The 15,976-nt window shown below is 41.7% G+C and overlaps 1 protein-coding gene across 5 annotated transcripts in view; it reads right to left on the bottom strand.

Annotated features, from left to right (window-relative positions):
- The window catches only part of JSRP1 (junctional sarcoplasmic reticulum protein 1), a 141,011-nt gene that overhangs the window by 58,843 nt on the left and 66,192 nt on the right, over window positions 1-15,976 (bottom strand). For all 5 annotated transcript variants that reach the window (XM_063455878.1, XM_063455877.1, XM_063455879.1 and 2 more), the window contains one exon: window positions 7,843-7,962. In XM_063455878.1, coding sequence (XP_063311948.1) covers window positions 7,843-7,948 — 106 coding nt within the window. In that variant the 5' untranslated portion in view covers window positions 7,949-7,962. The remainder of the gene's footprint in view (window positions 1-7,842; window positions 7,963-15,976) is intronic.

The following is a 15,976-nucleotide window of genomic DNA, read 5'->3' as shown; positions in this document are numbered from 1 at the left end:
TTTCTTTTTTATGTGCACAGTGTAGGAGGCTACAGGACAGAGTAGCAGATTGTAAAGCTTTTTATTAACAGCCTCATTTCTGCTCAGGGTTTTCAAGGGGCTTTTAGTTCAGTTACCAGCTTACCAGATTTCTGAACGCTGTTAGTTGAACAAAAAATCCCACAAACCTTTGATGTGCTTCCTACATCATGTAAAAATTGAGTGTTATAAATGGTGGGTCTGTGAAACTGTAACATCATGTATCTCCGTTCACTAATCAGAAAGAAGAAAGAATGTTAGGATGCAGGAAATGCTAGCAGAATGCTTGGTTGTATAAGGAGAGAGATATTAGCAGTAGAAAGAGGGAAGTGCTCATGCCATTGTCCAGAACACTGGTGAGACCTCACTTGGAGAATTGTACGCAGTACTGGAGACCGTATCTTCAGAAGGATATTGATACTTTAGAGAGAGTTCAGAGAAGGGCTAATAAACTGGTTCATGGATTGCAGGATAAAACTTACCAGGAAAGGTTAAAGGATCTTAACATGTACAGCTTGGAGGAAAGACGACACGGGGGGCATATGATAGAAATATTTAAATACATAAAGGGAATCAACACAGTAAAGGAGGAGACTATATTTAAAAGAAGAAAAACAACCACAACAAGAGGACATATTCTTAAATTAGAGGAGCAAAGATTTAAAAATATCAGGAAGTATTACTTTACGGAGAGGGTAGTGGGTGCATGGAATAGCCTTCCAGCTAAAGTGGTACAGGTTAACACAGTGGAGGACTTTAAGCATGCATGGGATATGCATAAGGCTATCCTAGCTATAAAAGACTAATGCAAGTATTAAGAAAATTGGTAAGACTAGACTGGCCGAATGGCCCTTATCTGCCGTCGCATTGTATGTTTCTCAATCTCTCTAATATTTGGTTATTCCTACTGTACAAAGCAGGAAGATATATAAAATGTATGCTGTGTACTGGGTGCAACTGGGCATGATGCAAAACTTACTATTTTGGAAACACGTCCTGAAAGTGTGTGTGTGTGTGTGATCCATTACTGACAGAGTGTATATTCCGGGGGAAAAGCTCTAAACCCGGAATATTATGTTGCTTCAACACAGCATCATAGTTACTAAATGTTGGAATAGAGTGCTCTTAACAATTAAACAATAGTTGTGGAACTTTATAGGAAAAGAGCTTATAAGTCGGAATGGGACTAACAAGTCTAAAAACCCTGGAATGTTAACAATTTACAAAAAAAATATATGCTTTACAATGCACTGTATATTCAGGCTGTTTCCGTAATATATTGTAATAGGTATTTTTCTTGTGTGGATTATCACGAAATTGCCACATATTGCATATTTAAAGTTTTGATTACTTACAGTGGGGGGAGGTGGGGCACCATAACCACTACATTTCAAACAGCTCTTAAAACCTAAATAGCTTCCCAGCCTCCCGCCTGCACAGATTTCTCCTTTCTCCGGTTGGCCACTGTAGTGACCAGAGAAATAAATCATTGAAATAAAGCCCAACACTGCCTGCCCAGAGCATGCAGAGAAGTCACTGCTCTCAAGACTAGACTGTCAGAGCTCTCTGATTGGTTGGCTTACAAGCACTTTCACGGATATTACATAGCATGGGAAATTTTTCCATCCACTGTAATAGCTGACATAGCATTGGAAAGCCTATATAAGGACTTTCTTATTGTATGTAACATGGGGTTTTTAACTATTTGCCTGCTGACTAACAGTGCTGCCAGCGGGCAAAAATTCTTTAAAATCCAGGCCCGGTTTGATTTATTCGTCCAGCAGCATTCAGTCGGTCTGAAATACAGATGAAATTGAATAGTGTAAACAATGTCTGGATTTTGCAGTCCGAATGGACGAATCCGGACAAAGTTTGATTAAAGGGATTCTCCAGTGCCAGGAAAACACATTTGTTTTCCTGGCACTGCAGGACCCTGTAGTGCCCCTCTCCCTTCCACCCCCCATCCCAAGTTGCTGAAGGGATGTCCCTGAGTGCTGGTCAGGCTCCGCCTACTCTCCTCCCCCGCCAACGTCAGCCGCAGGGGGAGACCTAATGCGCACGCGCGGCAATGGCTGTGCACGCGCATTAGACCTCCCCATAGGTAATGCATTATTCAGTGCTTTCCTATGGGGATTTCGGTGACGGTGAAGGTCCTCACATAGCGTGAGGACGTCCAGCGTTGCTCAAAACACTTTTCGTGTTTTAAGAGCACGGAAGTCCCTCTAGTGGCTGTCTGATAGACAAGAGGATGACTTAACACTACAATGTAGATATTGCAGTTTATGAAAACTGCAATACTTACACTTGCAGGGTTAAGAGTAGTGAGAGTTGGCACCCAGACCACACCAATGGGATGAAGTGGTCTGGGTGCCTGGAGTATCCCTTTAATTTGGTCTGAATTTAAGCCGTCCAGCAGCTTTCGGTCTGGCTGAATTTCGGACGAAGTGGAATAGTGTGAATAAGGTCTGATGTAGCATGGGAAAGCCTTCAAATGCTATATGAGCTCAGACTGTGGAGGGTCAACCCTCATGGAGTGTATCTGCAGTGATTTAGTGCCGTGTTTTTTTGTGTGGGAATGATCGCTTTTAATTTGGCCTTTTTGGGGCTAAAAAAAATAAGAGTTAGAAGTAAGAAGACTTTTTTTTTTTTTTTGCAATGAAATGAAACCAGGCATACAAATAGCAGGTATGATGCCTGTAAAAATTAAACAAAGTGCAAAAAATGTTATAGACGCCAGGCGAGGAGACTCCAAATCCCGGAAAAAATCTAAACATAAACATTAAAAAAAAAGTAACAGGAAGCACTCACTAAAATCAAACCAAAGTTTATTAGGCACAAAAACAAAGAGGAGAAAAAGTAGGTTAAAAATAAATAAATTCCTGACGCGTTTTGGACTTCAGGTTCCAAAACCATAAGAATTTCTTATATACGCAAAAAAAACGCTAAAAGAGATACAAGTGTAGCTCCACACAACTACCAAGATATTAAAGATACATAAACTGGACATAGGAACAACAATGGTAGCTCCATTTAACCTAGTAACAAGTGTACTGGTAAGTATAGGAAAACAAGATACTTCAAATTCAAATATCTTTACAACTAAAGAAAACTAAACATATAAATAATGGCATGCGTGTTACAAAAAACAAGAAAAAGGTAAGTTAAAGGACCCCTATAGTGCCAGGAAAACACTCGTTTTCCTGGCACTATAGTGCCCTGAGGGTGCCCCCACCCTCAGGGACCCCCTCCCGCCAGGCTAGATGGAGAGGAAGGGGTTAAACTGACCTCTTTTTCCAGCACCAGGCGGGGAGCTCTCCTCCTCCTCTCCTCCCTCTTCTTCCGTCACCGGCTGAATGCGCGGCAAGAGCCGCGCGCGCATTCAGCCAGTCCATAGGAAAGCATTCTCAATGCTTTCTTATGGACGCTGGCGTCTTCTCACTGATTTTCACAGTGAGAAGCGTGGAAGCCCTCTAGCGGCTGTCAATAAGACAGCCACTAGAGGCTGGATTAACCCTAATATAAACATAGCAGTTTCTCAGAAACTGCTATGTTTATAAAAAAAAAAAAAAAGGGTTAAACCTAGCTGGACCTGGCACCCAGACCACTTCATTAAGCTGAAGTGGTCTGGGTGCCTATAGTGGTCCTTTAAGGAAAAAGGGGAAAAAAGTAAAAATAAATTTAAACATGGACAAAAAGGAGGAAACAAGAAATTTATAAAATAATGGGAAACAAGCAAATAACCACTGTCATTATATAAGGAGAGACACACAATACAATACATACAACCCACTCAAAAAGCAAAATGCAAAAGAGTGAAAGTATAGGAGAGCAAAATTCAAATTATGCATAAATAAATATATGAAACTACATTTATTGTTGTATAATGTTACTAACATTCCACTCGCAATTAATGCCATAAGGGCGTCTTGCATTCAGTTGAAATATCCAAAACACTTTTCTCTTATTGCGTTGAATGCCTCAAAATGACGACTCACAGGCAAATTTCAATTTTTCATCTTTATGTCCAAAATATGTTCCCTAATAGATTCTATAAATTCACACAGAGTTTGACCTACATATCGAGTTTTACATTGCAGGTCTAGAAGGAGGTTAATAACACACTTTGTTCTATAATTGATAAAATGAAGAATCTCATATGCTTTATCATCATTGGAGGGATAAGAGCATCGTGCCTTTATTAATAAAACTGTAACACAGCGGCCACCGCATTTGAACATTCCTTTACAATGCAGCCACATCTTGTTTGAAAGTTTGTTAGTATTGAAATCAAAATAGCTTGAGGAAATTAAAGGGCACTATAGGCACCCAGACCACTTCATCTGTGGGCAGTGTCCCTGTCGCCTTAACCCTGATTTAGAGAAACTGCAATGTTTACATTACAGGGTTAAGCCTGCCTCAAGTGGCCGTCTACCAGACAGCCAATAGGAGTGCTCCCTGTTTCTTTGGCTCCGGAGTTTGACTCCGTGAAACGACATTGGACGTACTTATATTTTGCATGAGTATGTTTAGAGTGTTCTAAATCCCCATAGGAAAGCAATGATTTAATTATTTTACTATGGAGAAGGCCTAATGCACATTAGGCACCCACTCGTGCTGACGTCTGAGGTGGAGAACCCAGAGTTGGAGCCCTGCATGAACTACTTGTAATAGCATTTGGAATAATCGGTTTAGAATAATCGTCAGATTTTAAAATTGTAAGATGTTTGCGTACAATTTTAATGATCGAGTACTTCACACTAAATTGGAAACCGAAAGAAGGGACCTCATGGATTCAAAATCTTTTTTTCATATTGACATGATCTGATTTGTAACCCTCGGTTTGCAACTGGAAGCTAAAAGCAGAAAATTCCCTGCTGTATGTATGTATATATGTATATATATTTAAATATCGGTTTCAGTTATAATACTACCTTCTGCCAAAATTGACAAACATAAATCTAGGAATAAGATCCGCGAATTATCACTCACTACCAAAAAAGACAGACTATAATAATTCTGATTATATCCCCTCTGGGGTTTATTCCAAATGAATATCGGGTCATCGATAAATCTGCCAGGAAAAGCAATAAGACCCCTACAGCGATTCTCATCTCCAAAAGATGTGGAGCCGCTTCCACTCCACGCCTCTGGAGATAGAAGTCGCCATCAAACAAAAAATTATTATTATTCAAAAGAAAATGAAAACAGGTCAGTAAAAACATCTGTATATCAGAAGAAAGACCTGAAGAGAAATAAAAAAAATAAAAAAAATAAATGGGTCACTCTGCCTGATAACTCAACCAGTAAGGGACAGAGGAATATAAAGAATTGACATCCAGGGAAACCCATAGATATACTGTCTTCTATTTCACAGATTCAAGCTTAGTCAATAAGTACTTTGTATCTCTCAAAAAACTCGGTAATACACTAACTAAAGGTTTGAGAGGTATATAAACCAATTCCGAGATTAGAGATTTGATTTATGGATTTTCTGTAGGTGATAAAATAAGGGATTTAATGGTATACTGACGTTCTTTGTTACTCAATACACCTAAAGACAAGCCCCAAATAATCAATTTAGACAGTGGTCTAAAAAACCTCCGACCTATAGTCTCCATGACCACAATTTTACCAAATAGTTTTTTTGCAGTTATTACTCTTAAAGCTTTCCTCTTACTGTTATTAGGGTGTGGGGGATATGTAAGTAATTTCATTTTAATGGGGGGTGGCTAAAAGAATGTGGAACACTAGCCACCTAGCAAGGATGGTAGGGGTTTAGCTATGACAATAACTGGGGAGTGCACAATAGCATGTCCACCCCAATGTATAATTATATAGAGTCCCCTCCCACTGTCTATTAATTGGGTAGGGCACTAAGTCCTTTCCTCTTTAATGTTATAATTTGGGGCCCACCTACCACGCCTGCATAGGACCCTGGGAGGGGACCCACTAGTTTCCCTCCCCTTGTTTAACAATAGCTTCCAACTGCTGACTATAGAAACCCCCCCAATTATTAGTATTAAACATCAAGCAGACATGCTTCCATAGGGAGCATAGTAATATGAGGGTCCTGGTGACCCTACAGCCTTTTTAGTTCTAGCAAGCATTGGCCAGACACCAAATAATGAACCCGCACAAAGCCAAGGATTTCTATCTATTTGCCTGCTGGGTGCTAGAGCTTCCAGATGGCAAATATTTTTTATTTCAATAATTTCAGGCACTGGTATATTATTTTAAGAAACAATCCAGGCACAATAACAACTACAGCACTTTGTAGTGGTTATGGTGCCAGTAGTGCCCTCCCAGAGTAAGTAGTCAAACTGTTTAAGAACAGTTTGACACCTTACCTGGGATCTGCCGGGATATGGGCTGTAGTCGGGAATAGGGGCAGTAGTGTGTCTGAGGGGTGCAATATGTGTGTGTGTGTGAGTGGTGAAGTGTGCGTGAGGGGTGCAGTGTGTGTACGGGGTGCATTGTGTTTTTGAAGGATGTAGTGTGTGTGTGTGAGGGGTACAGTGTGTAGGGGGGCAGGTTGTGTGAGGGGTACTGTTTGTGTGTATGGAGGGGCAGTGTGTGTGTGTGTGTATGGGGAGGCAAGTTGTATGAGGCAGGGGAGAGGGAGGCACAGTTCCCGGTGCGATCATCATAGCATCGGGGAAAATATCTTGCGGCTCCCCTGTGTGCCACAGTTTGGGAACCACTGCCCTATAGAAAACACACAGAAGAGAAATAGATGCATGTTCTCTATTGTAGAATTTTTCTGCTCTTTTAAGTAAATGTTCCTTTAACAATTAAATAGCAATATGTGGCCAAACAACAAGCATTAGCTGTTACAGAGACATTACAAATTGTTTTGTGCAAAAACACTATATTAAAGATACAAATATAATCACATTGGCAGTCCCTGCACTTGCTGCAAATCCCAATAATTTTCATGTTGTACTGTGAGTTACAATAAAACAGGACATGATTTTGTCCAGGGCTTACAATTTCAAATCCTATGCAACTAGCCAGGACTAAATGTTAGACTCCAAGCACCATAGGCACTATGAGCACTACTCTCCACATTGACAGGAGATCCTGAAGTTCCCTCTTAGGGTGCCGGTGTAGCTCATTGGCTGAGAATGTCAGCAGATCACTCCAAGCCAGTGAGCAAAGTCCTGTGTCACGGGCCCAAACTTGTACTGTAATTTAGTGGAGGCAGGGAGCGGCACCAGATGGACCCTAGGTAAAAAGTTAAACAACTAATTACAATGGTGGGTCACCAGGGTACTCCTGGAACTGTAACCTCTACAGCACTCTAAATGTTTCTTGGAGAGTTCCTTTAAAAGTTACTTGACATCACAAGCCTAAAGGGTCCAGGGAACACTAACAAGGGGTGAACTGTTACTTGACAAGCCTAAATAGTTACTTCCTAATGGGTAGTCGTAAGTGGACATTTAGAGCCCTGATTTAGACAATCATGATGTTCCCTTAATGTTCTATGGTATTACTAGCAGCATTTTGTGCAGCAGCATATAATGATACAGGATAGACAAATCCTTCTATAATATGACTGTCATTACGCATAATTTGCCATGAAAGAGTTAATGCTGATTATCCCAGGTAGAAAAACTCATCAGAAAAAGAGCTGTCAATCAACAACATATTTTCCAATGCCAAAACAGTGATCTCTACTTCTCTGAGGATGCAAATTACATTACACGCTGCCAACTTATTGCAATTCCAGCAGTGTTTTCTTATATTACCAGTTGAGCAAGGTTATAAATTACAATTATTTGGATTTTAAAACAGTTTTGCAAATGGCAGTTTTGTGATGAGCACCTTTCTTGGTTTCCCCATTGGACTCTTTAGTCGGTTTCTCGGAGATCGGAAGGTCTTGAACAGACGAGGGTTGAGCAGACTTTCTCTCGAGTGCCTCACTCTCCATCCGATCAAGTCTCACTGCAGAAACACCAGTAAAACAGATATCTGCTTAATAACTTATTAGAACAAAACAAATAAAAATAGTGAATGAACAATGTATAGTTACATCATTTACAACACTGATAGGTATGAATGTGGGAAGAGGGTGGTGCAATGATTCAATGATGGGCCTGCCTACAAATTGAGTGGTGTGAGTACCTTCCACAAATTAGGTGTGTCAACCTGACGTGTCACACTCAACGTAGTCCGTAAGAAGTGTGTTTTCTAAGCTCTGAACATGTGGGCTGGATTAAGTTTGCACAATGTATATGCACCTAATTGGACCTACTGGGGGATACCTTTGGTGTCCTGGGAAGTGGGACCCCAGAAATTAACTCCAGAGCAACGTGACAGGAACTCCAAAGTGTAGGTCATTACAGCAGATGTAACATATGTAAGTGTACACATTAAAAAGCACGTATTATACAAGATTGACGGTGCAAACGTTACGTTACTCAAAGATCAGGGTAACCAATGAGGTTCATACAATCATATTTATCATCAATAAACGAATGAGCCTTGAAAGACGTGGAAAGGTGGAGGAGAAACCCACAAAGTTGATAATGAGAAAAGTATAAAAGCTAGCTCATAGGGAATACTGGGGATTCAAAGCAACAATGTACGTGGAACAAGTATGTTGCTATTAATGCACTCTCATGCCTAGCGGATCACAATTCTGAGACAGGGATGTCACAAATTCCCTCGACAAAATTCTGATAGGTCAGATGACTTTCTAATCACTTAGATGAGGGATCTGGCTACACTGCATCATGACAATGATTCATCAATTAATTTTTAACCTAGCCTCACTCGGGTCCAGTTGTAAACCTTTTGTAAACTTTTTATTTTTATTCTTAACCTTGTGTAAAGTTTTGAAAAACTGCTGCAAATAAAGTTGGATGGCACCACACTCCCAACAAATTGATGCAGTGGAACATTCAGCACTTATGGAAAATGTGTACATAGTGTCGATGGGTGTTTATGTCTATAAGAATAAGTTTAAGGAACACTATAGTCACCTAAATTACTTTAGCTAAATAAAGCAGTTTTAGTGTATAGATCAGGGGTAGGCAACCTTTTAGCAGCACTGTGCCGATATAGGATTGTGATGTCCCGTAGCGTGCAGTCCTATTTTTTTTTAAATTGAGGTGTGTATGCTGCGGTATTCTGCTTGTGTTATTTTTACTGTAATTGCTTTGTATCGTTGTATATGTGCGTATATGCAGGGCCGTCTTTAATATTGACTGGACCCTGGGCAAAGCATTTGCTTGGGGCCCCCTCTGGATGAGCTATTATATTGTATATGTTCATGAGTAGTTTATGGTATTGTGTATGATACTTATGAATGTAAGCTGTGTATGGGGGCTGCTTGTGGAATTGTGTGTGTGGATGGATATGTCACATTGTGTGTTTGGTAGTGTGTGGGGCTGTTTGGGGTATTGTATGTGAGAGGCTGCATGTGGAGTAGTGTGCATGTATGTGGATTGTTAGTGGTGTTGCGTTTGTGTGTGGGCTGTCCGTATTATTTGTATGAGGGAACGGTTATTATGCATTTCTGTGTATATCTAGCAGTGTGGGTGGCTTCCCTGGGTTCCAGTGGGGACCAGGCCGGCCAGGTACATGTCAAGGACAGGAGCTGCAACAGAAACTGCGTGCTGCTCTACTACTGTGTGGATTGTCATTCACAAGTGCTGGGAGGAAGTGATCTGAGATCACTTCCTCTACGTGCTGCAATGCATAAATTGAGGATTGTCCTTCACCACCTTTTCGGATTAGCAGAAATCTGAAGTTTTATTGGAACTCCTGATAGGCCACCGCATTTGAACATTCCTTTACAATGCAGCCACATCTTGTTTGAAAGTTTGTTAGTATTGAAATCAAAATAGCTTGAGGAAATTAAAGGGCACTATAGGCACCCAGACCACTTCATCTGTGGGCAGTGTCCCTGTCGCCTTAACCCTGATTTAGAGAAACTGCAATGTTTACATTACAGGGTTAAGCCTGCCTCAAGTGGCCGTCTACCAGACAGCCAATAGGAGTGCTCCCTGTTTCTTTGGCTCCGGAGTTTGACTCCGTGAAACGACATTGGACGTACTTATATTTTGCATGAGTATGTTTAGAGTGTTCTAAATCCCCATAGGAAAGCAATGATTTAATTATTTTACTATGGAGAAGGCCTAATGCACATTAGGCACCCACTCGTGCTGACGTCTGAGGTGGAGAACCCAGAGTTGGAGCCCTGCATGAACTACTTGTAATAGCATTTGGAATAATCGGTTTAGAATAATCGTCAGATTTTAAAATTGTAAGATGTTTGCGTACAATTTTAATGATCGAGTACTTCACACTAAATTGGAAACCGAAAGAAGGGACCTCATGGATTCAAAATCTTTTTTTCATATTGACATGATCTGATTTGTAACCCTCGGTTTGCAACTGGAAGCTAAAAGCAGAAAATTCCCTGCTGTATGTATGTATATATGTATATATATTTAAATATCGGTTTCAGTTATAATACTACCTTCTGCCAAAATTGACAAACATAAATCTAGGAATAAGATCCGCGAATTATCACTCACTACCAAAAAAGACAGACTATAATAATTCTGATTATATCCCCTCTGGGGTTTATTCCAAATGAATATCGGGTCATCGATAAATCTGCCAGGAAAAGCAATAAGACCCCTACAGCGATTCTCATCTCCAAAAGATGTGGAGCCGCTTCCACTCCACGCCTCTGGAGATAGAAGTCGCCATCAAACAAAAAATTATTATTATTCAAAAGAAAATGAAAACAGGTCAGTAAAAACATCTGTATATCAGAAGAAAGACCTGAAGAGAAATAAAAAAAATAAAAAAAATAAATGGGTCACTCTGCCTGATAACTCAACCAGTAAGGGACAGAGGAATATAAAGAATTGACATCCAGGGAAACCCATAGATATACTGTCTTCTATTTCACAGATTCAAGCTTAGTCAATAAGTACTTTGTATCTCTCAAAAAACTCGGTAATACACTAACTAAAGGTTTGAGAGGTATATAAACCAATTCCGAGATTAGAGATTTGATTTATGGATTTTCTGTAGGTGATAAAATAAGGGATTTAATGGTATACTGACGTTCTTTGTTACTCAATACACCTAAAGACAAGCCCCAAATAATCAATTTAGACAGTGGTCTAAAAAACCTCCGACCTATAGTCTCCATGACCACAATTTTACCAAATAGTTTTTTTGCAGTTATTACTCTTAAAGCTTTCCTCTTACTGTTATTAGGGTGTGGGGGATATGTAAGTAATTTCATTTTAATGGGGGGTGGCTAAAAGAATGTGGAACACTAGCCACCTAGCAAGGATGGTAGGGGTTTAGCTATGACAATAACTGGGGAGTGCACAATAGCATGTCCACCCCAATGTATAATTATATAGAGTCCCCTCCCACTGTCTATTAATTGGGTAGGGCACTAAGTCCTTTCCTCTTTAATGTTATAATTTGGGGCCCACCTACCACGCCTGCATAGGACCCTGGGAGGGGACCCACTAGTTTCCCTCCCCTTGTTTAACAATAGCTTCCAACTGCTGACTATAGAAACCCCCCCAATTATTAGTATTAAACATCAAGCAGACATGCTTCCATAGGGAGCATAGTAATATGAGGGTCCTGGTGACCCTACAGCCTTTTTAGTTCTAGCAAGCATTGGCCAGACACCAAATAATGAACCCGCACAAAGCCAAGGATTTCTATCTATTTGCCTGCTGGGTGCTAGAGCTTCCAGATGGCAAATATTTTTTATTTCAATAATTTCAGGCACTGGTATATTATTTTAAGAAACAATCCAGGCACAATAACAACTACAGCACTTTGTAGTGGTTATGGTGCCAGTAGTGCCCTCCCAGAGTAAGTAGTCAAACTGTTTAAGAACAGTTTGACACCTTACCTGGGATCTGCCGGGATATGGGCTGTAGTCGGGGATAGGGGCAGTAGTGTGTCTGAGGGGTGCAATATGTGTGTGTGTGTGAGTGGTGAAGTGTGCGTGAGGGGTGCAGTGTGTGTACGGGGTGCATTGTGTTTTTGAAGGATGTAGTGTGTGTGTGTGAGGGGTACAGTGTGTAGGGGGGCAGGTTGTGTGAGGGGTACTGTTTGTGTGTATGGAGGGGCAGTGTGTGTGTGTGTGTATGGGGAGGCAAGTTGTATGAGGCAGGGGAGAGGGAGGCACAGTTCCCGGTGCGATCATCATAGCATCGGGGAAAATATCTTGCGGCTCCCCTGTGTGCCACAGTTTGGGAACCACTGCCCTATAGAAAACACACAGAAGAGAAATAGATGCATGTTCTCTATTGTAGAATTTTTCTGCTCTTTTAAGTAAATGATAATGAGAAAAGTATAAAAGCTAGCTCATAGGGAATACTGGGGATTCAAAGCAACAATGTACGTGGAACAAGTATGTTGCTATTAATGCACTCTCATGCCTAGCGGATCACAATTCTGAGACAGGGATGTCACAAATTCCCTCGACAAAATTCTGATAGGTCAGATGACTTTCTAATCACTTAGATGAGGGATCTGGCTACACTGCATCATGACAATGATTCATCAATTAATTTTTAACCTAGCCTCACTCGGGTCCAGTTGTAAACCTTTTGTAAACTTTTTATTTTTATTCTTAACCTTGTGTAAAGTTTTGAAAAACTGCTGCAAATAAAGTTGGATGGCACCACACTCCCAACAAATTGATGCAGTGGAACATTCAGCACTTATGGAAAATGTGTACATAGTGTCGATGGGTGTTTATGTCTATAAGAATAAGTTTAAGGAACACTATAGTCACCTAAATTACTTTAGCTAAATAAAGCAGTTTTAGTGTATAGATCAGGGGTAGGCAACCTTTTAGCAGCACTGTGCCGATATAGGATTGTGATGTCCCGTAGCGTGCAGTCCTATTTTTTTTTAAATTGAGGTGTGTATGCTGCGGTATTCTGCTTGTGTTATTTTTACTGTAATTGCTTTGTATCGTTGTATATGTGCGTATATGCAGGGCCGTCTTTAATATTGACTGGACCCTGGGCAAAGCATTTGCTTGGGGCCCCCTCTGGATGAGCTATTATATTGTATATGTTCATGAGTAGTTTATGGTATTGTGTATGATACTTATGAATGTAAGCTGTGTATGGGGGCTGCTTGTGGAATTGTGTGTGTGGATGGATATGTCACATTGTGTGTTTGGTAGTGTGTGGGGCTGTTTGGGGTATTGTATGTGAGAGGCTGCATGTGGAGTAGTGTGCATGTATGTGGATTGTTAGTGGTGTTGCGTTTGTGTGTGGGCTGTCCGTATTATTTGTATGAGGGAACGGTTATTATGCATTTCTGTGTATATCTAGCAGTGTGGGTGGCTTCCCTGGGTTCCAGTGGGGACCAGGCCGGCCAGGTACATGTCAAGGACAGGAGCTGCAACAGAAACTGCGTGCTGCTCTACTACTGTGTGGATTGTCATTCACAAGTGCTGGGAGGAAGTGATCTGAGATCACTTCCTCTACGTGCTGCAATGCATAAATTGAGGATTGTCCTTCACCACCTTTTCGGATTAGCAGAAATCTGAAGTTTTATTGGAACTCCTGATAGGCCAGAGTCTGTTTGGCTCTAGCAGCCTTGAGTGCCGTGCAAAGGCACCTCGAGTGCCGTGCATGGCACTAGTGCCGTAGGTTGCCTACCCCTGGTATAGATCATCCCCCTGCAATTTCACTGCTCAATTCACTGTCATTTAGGAGTTAAATCACTTTGTTTCTGTTTATGCAGCCCTAGCCACACCTCCCCTGGCTATGATTGACAGAGCCTGCATGAAAAAAAACTGGTTTCACTTTCAAACAGATGTAATTTACCTTAAACAATTGTATCTCAATCTCTAAATTGAACTTTAATCACATACAGGAGGCTCTTGCAGGGTCTAGCAAGCTATTAACATAGCAGGGGATAAGAAAATCTTAATTAAACAGAACTTGCAATAAAGAAAGCCTAAATAGGGCTCTCTTTACAGGAAGTGTTTATGGAAGGCTGTGCAAGTCACATGCAGGGAGGCATAGGCGTGCGCACGGGGTGTGCCTGGGCACACCCTAATCCCCGTGCGCCGCACATGGATCGAGGCCGGCAGGGAAGATCAAAATATCTCCCCTGCCGGCTCAAGCTTACCCGATTAGCCCCGAGAGAGGCTCTGAACTTAGAGCTCCGTTCCGTTTGGATACGGAGCAAAGCGCCTCCAGGCTGCACGCAGGGCAGCCCTCTCGCGATCTCCGATATTTTCAGAGCGTTGCCGTGAAACTCCAGCTCTCGCGAGAGGAAGACATGGTCTGTACCCTGCGGAGGTACAGAACACATCACTAGCCCACTGGATCACCAGGGATGACTAGCAGCATGCTCCCTCTTCCCCCCTACAAAGTAATAAGGTAATAAGGGGAAGGGGAGTAAATGTGGTGTAGGATTTTATTTTATTTAAATAATGAAACAATCAAAACAATCAAAACACACTATACCCCCTATACATAACACTATACCCCCTGCACCTTCACACACTATACACCTTATATACACCTTATATACACCCACCCCCTACACACTATACCCCCTATACATAATACTATACCCCCTGCACCTACACTCACTATACACCTTATATACACCCCTACACACTATACCCCCTATACATAACACTATACCCCCTGCACCTACACACACTATACACCTTATATACACCCCCTACACACTATACCCCTATACATAACACTACACCTCCTGCACCTACACACACTATATACACACTACACACTATACCCCCTATATACACACTACACCCTCTGCACTCACACACACACACTCTATACCCCCTATACACTGCACTAAATCACGACACAAACTCTATACTCCCTATAAACACACATATTACACTACATACACACACAAAAAAACACTACATACTCTATATCCCTATAAACACCTCACCACTGCATTTATACTATGCCGATATACACCTCCTGTGCACCCACTGTACCCCTATGCACACACAACTCCCCTAAACACACACTACACCCCCTATTATTATCACACCAATACACACATGTGCACAACACCTATACGCATACACACAATGCCATCCCCTGCAACTCCTTGATACACGAAATACAGTCCTTACATGCAAACGCAACACACCACTAGGCACACACACTCTAAAGACCCTATAAACACACACACACACACATAATATACAGCCCAAAAACACACCTATACACTACAGGCCCCAGCTACATATTATACACCACAAACAGACCCCTTTACACTCTACAGCAACCGGTCTCCTCTACACACATGCAATCACATAAAAAACATCCAAACACATATAACACAGCAGGGGGCATTCCCACACGTGCAAAACACACGTTAACAATCCTTTTCCACTACTGGGGACACCAGAGACAAATCACTAGGACTTTTTCTCCATCAGACAGCACTGAATGCTCTGGTGGGGTATCACACTAACATAACAATTGGGAGGGCGGGGAGTGCTTGTCAACGGTGGCGATATAACGCGCCACATTTCTGGCCCACCCTTCCTAGTGGGCTGCTCTGCCTGGGCTGACTTTTTGTCCCAGTCCAGCCCTGTTCACCGGCCCACAGGCAGGAGAGGACCCGGGAAGCTCAAGCAGCAGTTCAGCCTGGTTCCTCTCGCGAGGTCGGAGCGTTGCCACGGCCACGCTCAGATCTCGTGAGAGTGAACTCTAGCCCTGCAGGCTAGAGTTCACTCACTAGGACCAACAGGAATCAGGCATGGCAGCACAGACACACACATGCACTAACAGCATCCTCACACACACACACAGCAGTATGCAAAAGTGTATATATATATATATATATATATACACACACATATATACGCGGCGTGTGTGTTTGTGCTTTAGGGTGCACACCCTAATGCAATAGGCTGCGCACGCCTATGCAGGGAGGTGTG

This window comes from Pelobates fuscus, chromosome 5, assembly GCF_036172605.1.
Source record: "Pelobates fuscus isolate aPelFus1 chromosome 5, aPelFus1.pri, whole genome shotgun sequence".
Taxonomy (NCBI): domain Eukaryota; kingdom Metazoa; phylum Chordata; class Amphibia; order Anura; family Pelobatidae; genus Pelobates; species Pelobates fuscus.
This window is presented reverse-complemented; position numbering and strand designations above follow the sequence as displayed.